The sequence below is a fragment of the Phoca vitulina genome, unplaced genomic scaffold, assembly GCF_004348235.1.
Source record: "Phoca vitulina isolate PV1807 unplaced genomic scaffold, GSC_HSeal_1.0 scaffold19, whole genome shotgun sequence".
Taxonomy (NCBI): Eukaryota; Metazoa; Chordata; class Mammalia; order Carnivora; family Phocidae; genus Phoca; species Phoca vitulina.
In genome coordinates, this window is record NW_022589722.1 from 26,028,249 (window position 1) to 26,036,202 (window position 7,954).

Here is a 7,954-nt window from a genome sequence, read left to right on the forward strand (position 1 = left end):
TTCCATTTATATGAAATATCCAGAATAGGCAAATTCATGGAAACAGAAAGTAGATTAGGGGTTGCCAGGGGCTTGAAGGAGGGGAAAATGGGGAATGACTCTTAATGAGTATGGGGTGTATTTTTGTAGTGATGAAACAATTCTCGAATTAGATAGTAGTGATGGTTGTGCAACTCTGTGAATATACTAAAACCACTGAATTATATACCTTAAAAGGGTAAATTTTATGGTATGTGAATTATATCTCAATTTTAAATTTTGTGGGTTGCAGTAAAAGGAAATTTATAGCCTTAAATGCATATATTCTTGATAGTTTGCTGGTAAGAATACTCTAGTTTACTTATTATTCTTACTAGTAAAGTTATGCTTGAAAATATCTGCAAGAAACATGGACCTATGAAAAGTTTTTTCTTTTTTTTAAAGATTTTATTTATTTATTTGAGAGAGAGAATGAGATAGAGAGAGCATGAGAAGGGGGAGGGTCAGAGGGAGAAGCAGACCCCCTGCCGAGCAGGGAGCCCGATGCGGGACTCGATCCCGGGACTCCAGGATCATGACCTGAGCTGAAGGCAGTCGCTTAACCGACTGAGCCACCCAGGCGCCCGTGAAAAAACTTTTTTAAAAGAATCTTTTAAAATATTTAGAAAGAACCAAGTAGAATTCTAGAAATGAAAAGAGGAATAACTGAATTAAAAACTTAATGGGAAGATTTAACAAAGATTAGACACAGCTGAAGAGAACTGACTAACTTGAAGGTAGGTTGGAAAATAATCACCCTGATTCATGTAGTAAAGTATGTTGCAGTATTCTGTGGCGAAGTGTCAGGATATCTGAATCTTCCTTTCAAATGATTCAGCAACACATGTGTGTACCTATTTACCTGTCTAAATAATAAAGATATAAACATGTTTAGCAAGAGAGGGAGATAAAGCAAACATTGTAACATGTTAACTATTAGTGAATCTTGATGGAGATTTAGATTTCTATCAACTGTTATGTTCCAAAATTTAAAAACTAGCAAAAAGGTAGCATTTACAATAGCACAAAAATATCAAACATGAAAATATTAAGTCTTTAAAAAAGAAACAGAAGCCCTCTGTGGGGGAGATTATGAGTTTACTGAAGAACACTAAGAGAAGACATAAATGAACATAGAGATATACCATGCCCATGGATTGGAAGACTAAATATAAAGTTTATAAGACAAGACCCATAGAAACATACAGATATACCATGCCCCTAGATTAGAAGATTAAATTTATTTTAAAAATTCCCTAAATTGAAGAATAAATTTAATGCAACTTTGATCAAAATCAAATAGAGCTTTGAATCACTATATTGTACACCTGAAACTAATATTACACTGCATGTTAAGTAACTGGAATTTAAATAAAAACTTTTTTAAAAATCTAATAGGATTTGGGAAGAACTTGGAAAGGTGCTTCTGAAATGCATATAGAAGAGGAAAGGGCCAAGAAGAGAAAAACACCCTGGGCTTCTGAACACTACACACTACTGTTTTGTTCCTACTTCAGTGGTAGCTCCTTCTCAGCCTCATTCATTGATTCCTCAACTTCTTCTTGATCTTCTTCTGTTAGAATGCCTCAGGGCTTAGGCTTTCAGATTCTCTCCACTATCACACTCACTCCTTTGGCAATTTTATCCAGTCTCATAGCTTTAAATAACCACAAATTATTAACCCCCAGCCTCCATTCCAATCTAGATCTCTCTCTCTCTGACTCAACTCTCACATCCAGTTGTTTACTGGGTATCTCCACTTGGGTTATCTAATAGACATCTGAGATTTTAACCTGTCTAAAACTGAATGCCTCCACATTTTCCCTATCTGCAACCTTCCTCATTCCAGTTGATGGCAAGTTCATCTTGAATTTCAACTGCTCCATCCAATACCTTGGGTTTGGCGGTCACTCTTCTCTCTCATATATTTTATCCAACCTATCAGCAAATCCCTAAACAAATCACTTCTCATGTCCCTACATTATGCCTAACCTGGCTTGATCCACCATCAGCTCTTACCTGGATAACTGCAATAGCCTTCTAATTGGCTAACCTGCCTCACCCCATGGCCCTGCATCCATCTCTCCCCCAAAGCCAACATGATCATTTAGAGCCCTAAGATCATTTTTCACCCTAAAACCTTGTCACAATTTTTATTTCATAGAGGAAAGGCCAAAATGTCTAACAATGGTCTTCTAGAACCTATATCATCTGGCACTACTCCTTGCTCTTTCCTCCATGACCTCAAATCTCCTACTAATCTCCCCTTTCCTCACTTCACACCAGCCACAGTGACTTCTTTGCCCCTCCTCAAATATGCCAAACCTCCTCCCAGTTCACAGTCTTCCCACTAACAGTTCCACTAGCAGTTCCCTCTAGTTCATAACCCAGTTTGCATGGTGAAAATCAGTTTTGGCTTGGGAGTGCACCCAGCATTAGAATATTTTTGAAATGTCCCATATTTCTTCAAAATAATCAGGAATTACTTTAGCTTTTAGTTGGTAATTGTCGAAACTGAGTGATGGGTACACGGAGCCCTTGCACTGTCCTTTCAAATTAATATAAATCAGGAATAAAAGCATCTCTGGTGATTCTAATGTGCAGTAGGATTGAGAAGCACTGGTCTATGACCCCTAAACTAGATCATTTTCCCATAAATATAAAAACTGAGATATTTCTACTTGAAAGTCTGTCTTAATGAATTAAAAAAATACATATTAGATGAAAAGTATCAAATTTATTTTCCAAATACAAGAAAAAAGTATGCATTTGAATTCACTTTGCAATATACATTAACAATAAAAACTCCTGTTCCGTGTCCTACTTGTCTCAACTTAACCCCTAACCAATGGTGGCAGCCACAAGAAGGGAAAGATTGCTGGCCCTTGGTTTGGGGAATCTGAAACTTGGCATGAGACCATAGGAAACAGCTACCCAGGCTATGAAGGGCTTCCTACTGCCTGCTTATCCGAATGCTCTAGAATAGCTAATAATAATAATAATAGCAAATTTGCAGTTTGTTTTCTCACAACTTCACTAATGTTTAATATATTTTGAGGTAAAGTCCAAAGCGTGGAAGAATGAAATTTTCTTCAGTTTCAAAGGAACATTAGTTCATATTTAAGTCTGATAATATTATCAAAGGTGATACCTTTTCTCTTTAAAAAATAAACCAAATGAGTTTATTGGTTTGAAAGAGATTTGTTAATAACCCTGACAAGGAAAAATCAAACCACCACCCTATTTTTGCCATAATAATGAGAATCTATAGGAGGTTAACTTAGTCTTTGGGAAGTGGAACCACAGGAGTTCTACCAAAAATGGCTATGGAGCTTATTAGATGTGATCTGAGGTCCCCTCAGAAGACTGGGGAAGTGGTGAAGATTTGCTTAGTTGCGGACTATTCCCACTCATGCTCACCAGATGGCTATTGATGACATGAAGTTCCCGTATCACCATGCTCAGGTCTTCGTGTAGTTTGACTATGGCATTTTTCACCTCCCCGAGGAGAACCTTAATGGAATTGTTTCCTTCAGGCTCTTTCGGCAGACCTTCAGTTGTCTGAAAACTCGGACAGGACATAGAGGTGCAGTGGTCTACATTTGTGGTGGAAAACTCTGCCCAATTACTGCCAGAAGCAGGACTTGTCTGCTTCCTGGCAGACTCAGAGTTATCTGGAAGACGTTCCAGGAGATTGAGGTTGTCATTTTCCTCTTCATCAGAAGACACTAGGCCCCTAAGAGCTAAGGGGTGATGAGCCCTGGCTGTCTTATCTTCATCCTTAAAGGAGGCAGAAGACTGTTGATGGGACAGAGTCCAGAAGGAAGGTCCAGCCAAAATCGGGTATAAGAGATGAACAGACTTCTCTGGAGAGGTTGAATCAGGAGGTGACACAGATAAAGTGGAAAAGGAGGATGTTCCTTCAGAGGTGGTTGAAACTAAAACGTATAAACGGGAGAGAAAGATTATGTAACATACAAATGAGAGTAATAGCTAAAATAATTTTACAATGTAAAGTCCTATGGGTAAGGTCTCAACATAAATATACTACTTATAATGTTATATGTTAAATATTCATAATAAGCCTAAATAAACCCAAAGCAGGAAGTGGAGAAAATTTAAAGATGTATCATATCCCAATACCGCCATGGAAATGAAACTAACATAGAAGTATCAATATTCGCCTTGACTCTGAACTGTGCCCAACATATTTTTACACTACACTTAACAGAGAGAGCAGAAAAGTAAAGTATTACACCCTATTCTACTGGCTGGTGGCATTTTAAAAGTTGGCATTTAAAGTAGACAGTGTGAGAAAGCTGTAACTTAGATGCCTTCATCTTTTTTTTTTCTTCTACAAAGAATATTATGGCAAAATGAACAACCAACTATAAGTACCCAAAAGCTGTGAAACGAATCTCTTTCTCTAACTGCTCAAATACAGTTGAGACTGAACTCCAAACCACCTGAGACCTGGAACATTTGAGTACACATATATAATTTTTTTTGAGCAAGAAACAATAAATAAAATAAAAAGCATTTTAAACCTGTTTTCCGTAAAATTAAAAATTTGATAACATTTTAACTCCATTTCAGGCAAAATCATACTCTCTTCTTTTTGCACTTCACTCTAAATCATTATTTCCCAACCCGTGTTCCGAGGAACACTGTGTTCCTTAAGATGTTAAAAGACATTTTGAGAAAACAGGATTGTCAAGTCAGAGAAGACTGGGAAAATGCATATTGTGCCTCTCTTTAAGAGATTAACAATGAACATTAGCACATTGAAAGTTCTGAGAAATCTACAGTAATTTATTCAAGTGGTTTCCAAACTTTCCTTGACACAGAACTGTTTCTTGTCTTGGAATAGCTATTTACACTCATGCGTGTATTAGGTGGTACGCACGGTTCCAATGTCATCGCAGCTAACTAGAGTTGTTACTTTAAAATAATAATTAAAAAAAAAAAAGCTGAAGTCATAGAACAGGGAAATTAATGCTGACCCCTTAGCACACATGACTTATATATCATTTTATTTGCTTTACATCTGCATCTCCCTTTAAACTAAATTGAATCTCCTGTAAAAAAAAACATGGCTGGGGCAGGCAGCTTCTATTTTCTGCTTCAAAGCTCCCTGAAGCCCATCTCCAGCTTTTAGGAAAAATTCCAATTACAAGACATTTCGGGGGTGATATGAGTATTCTCAGTCGATGCAGCAGCAGGACACGAAAAGGAAAACAGGAACTTGATCGGCACATGGTCGAGGCAAGAGGAGTGCACAGAAGAATCTAGGTCAGCCTTATCCTGACGTCTGTCCTTGGACTGAAAAGCGGGCATGATGGTGATGGGCATGCTAATGATGAGAGCCTCAACGCGTGTGTGTCCTGAGTCTGGGTGTGCGATGTTCGGGTCACAGCTGTCACCTGACATGTCCCTGCCCCATCCTCCTGTGTTGGTTCTCCTGTTTTCTATATCCCATCTCTCTCTTTCTTGGTGTGCCTCCATTTTGGGGTAGCACATTCTCCAACAGTTCACTGAAAAAGGATAACACAGTTATGTTAGTCACATGGGCGTGATGTGATTAAGATAACCTGGTTAACTTTAACCTGGTTTCACTTGATGCTAGTGGTTCTCAAAGTGTGGTCCCCCGACACGCGGCAGCAGCACTCGGGAATTTGTTAGAAATGAGGTTCTTGGGCCCCATCACTCTAAACGAAATCAGAAATTGGGGTCGTGTCCAGGAAACTGAGGTTCAGCAAGCCTCCGGGTGTTTCTGATGCCTGCCAAAGTCTGAGAATCACTGCTTTCTCCTCTCTGTCCACCTTTCTTTTGCTTTGTAGCTACAACTGCTAACTAACTGGCTTATCATTGTTTACAGTTTTGTAGTTTCCATTCACAGGCTTTTGCTCATAAAAAGCCACTTCATCTCTAACTGCTGCACACCAATTTACTTTTGTTTCCAAACACACCACAGCTGTAGCAGACACTTCGAGCTGCACTTCAGGGTGCCTCTCCTGCCCATTTAGTTACCCTGCTCCTGCTCGCTCACTCCAGGAGGTATGTGACTATCTTGTTAACATTCATCCTTTCCGTTGAAAATAGAGCTACCATACGATCCAGCAATTGCACTACTGGGTATTTACCCCAACGATACAAATGTAGGGATCCGAAAGGGTACGTGCACCCCGATGTTTATAGCAGCAATGTCCACAGTAGCCAAACTGTGGAAAGAGCCAAGATGTCTATCGACAGATGAATGGATAAAGAAGATGTGGTGCATATATACAATGGAATATTATGCAGCCATCAAAAGGAATGAGATCTTGCCATTTGCAACGACGTGGATGGAACTGGGGGGTGTTATGCTGAGTGAAATAAGTCAATCAGAGAAAGACATTTATCATATGACCTCACTGATATGAGGAATTCTTTTTTTTTTTTTTAAAGATTTTATTTATTTATCTATTTGACAGAGAGAAACACAGCGAGAGAGGAAACACAAGCAGGGGGAGTGGGAGAGGGAGAAGCAGGCCTCCCGCTGAGCAGGGAGCCTGACGTGGGGCTCGATCCCAGGACCCTGAGATCATGACCTGAGCCGAAGGCAGATGCTTAATGACTGAGCCACCCAGGTGCCCCGATATGAGGAATTCTTAATCTCAGGAAACAAACTGAGGGTTGCTGGAGTGGGGGTGGGGTGGGAGGGATGGGGTGGCTGGGTGATAGACACTGGGGAGGGTATGCGCTATGGTGAGCGCTGTGAATTGTGCAAGACTGTTGAATCACAGATCTGTACCTCTCAAACAATAATGCAATATATGTTAAGAAAAAAAAAAGAAGATAGCAGGAGGGGAAGAATGAAGGGGGGGAAATCGGAGGGGGAGACGAACCATGAGAGACGATGGACTCTGAAAAACAAACTGAGGGTTCTAGAGGGGAGGGGGGTGGGGGGATGGGTTAGCCTGGTGATGGGTGTTAAAGAGGGCACGTTCTGCACGGAGCACTGGGTGTTATGCACAAACAATGAATCATGGAACACTACATCAAAAACTAATGATGTAATGTATGGTGATTAACAACAATAAAAAAATTAAAAAAAACATTCATCCTTTTCATACAGTGTATCTACCAGGGCTGAAATGCAGCAGATAAGCAGCAAGAAATGGCTGCATTTAAAAATCTCCCTGTGTGATAGATGCATGCGAATTAATGTTGCACCTGCTTAAAGATAGCACTGATAAAATTATTCCAAATGCTGATGTGTTAGCTCTAACTTTTTATACTCATGAAAAACATCAGACCAGTTAATTATCTCATTGTAACTTTAAATTTAAAAAGCATTTAGAAGAACTGCATTGCAAAAATATAATTACAAGTGCATTTCTAGAAATATTTTTAAACTCTCTCCAGCTGTAGTTGTAAATGTAAATTTTTCTGTTAGCAGCAGGTCCTTGGTCAGCTAAACACTTCAGACTGCTCACTGTACAACAGAGGAACTTTTAATTCTTTGTCCAATTCCTCCCTCTCAGTTTTCCTGATACATAATGACTGTCAGGTTAAGAGTACACATGAATTAAAATATTTTGATTTTGTTCTGTGATATAGAAAGTAACATTTTACATAAATGTCCATAGCAAAATTATTCATAATAGCTAAAAAGTGGAAACAACTCAAATATCCATCAACTGATGAATGGATCAGTAAAATGCGTTTCTCTCTACAGCGGAATATTACTCAGCCATAAGAAAGAGTAAAGTACTGATTCATGCGACAACATGGATGAACTCTGAAAACACTGTGTGAAGCGAAAGAAGCCAGACACAAAAGGCACATATCGTATGATTCCATAACATGAGATGTCCAGAGTAGGCAAAAAGAGAAAGTAGATTACTGGTTGCGGGGCGGGGGGGGGGGGGGGGGGGGGGGGGGGGGGGGGGGG

The 7,954-nt window shown here is 39.4% G+C and overlaps 1 protein-coding gene across 1 annotated transcript in view; it reads right to left on the minus strand.

Moving 5' to 3' along the window:
• Nucleotides 1-3,354: 3,354 nt before the first annotated feature.
• The window catches only part of ENTHD1 (ENTH domain containing 1), a 107,749-nt gene continuing 103,149 nt past the window's right edge, over nt 3,355-7,954 (minus strand). Inside the window, exon 7 of the mRNA XM_032416315.1 lies at nt 3,355-3,956. Coding sequence (XP_032272206.1) covers nt 3,355-3,956 — 602 coding nt within the window. The remainder of the gene's footprint in view (nt 3,957-7,954) is intronic.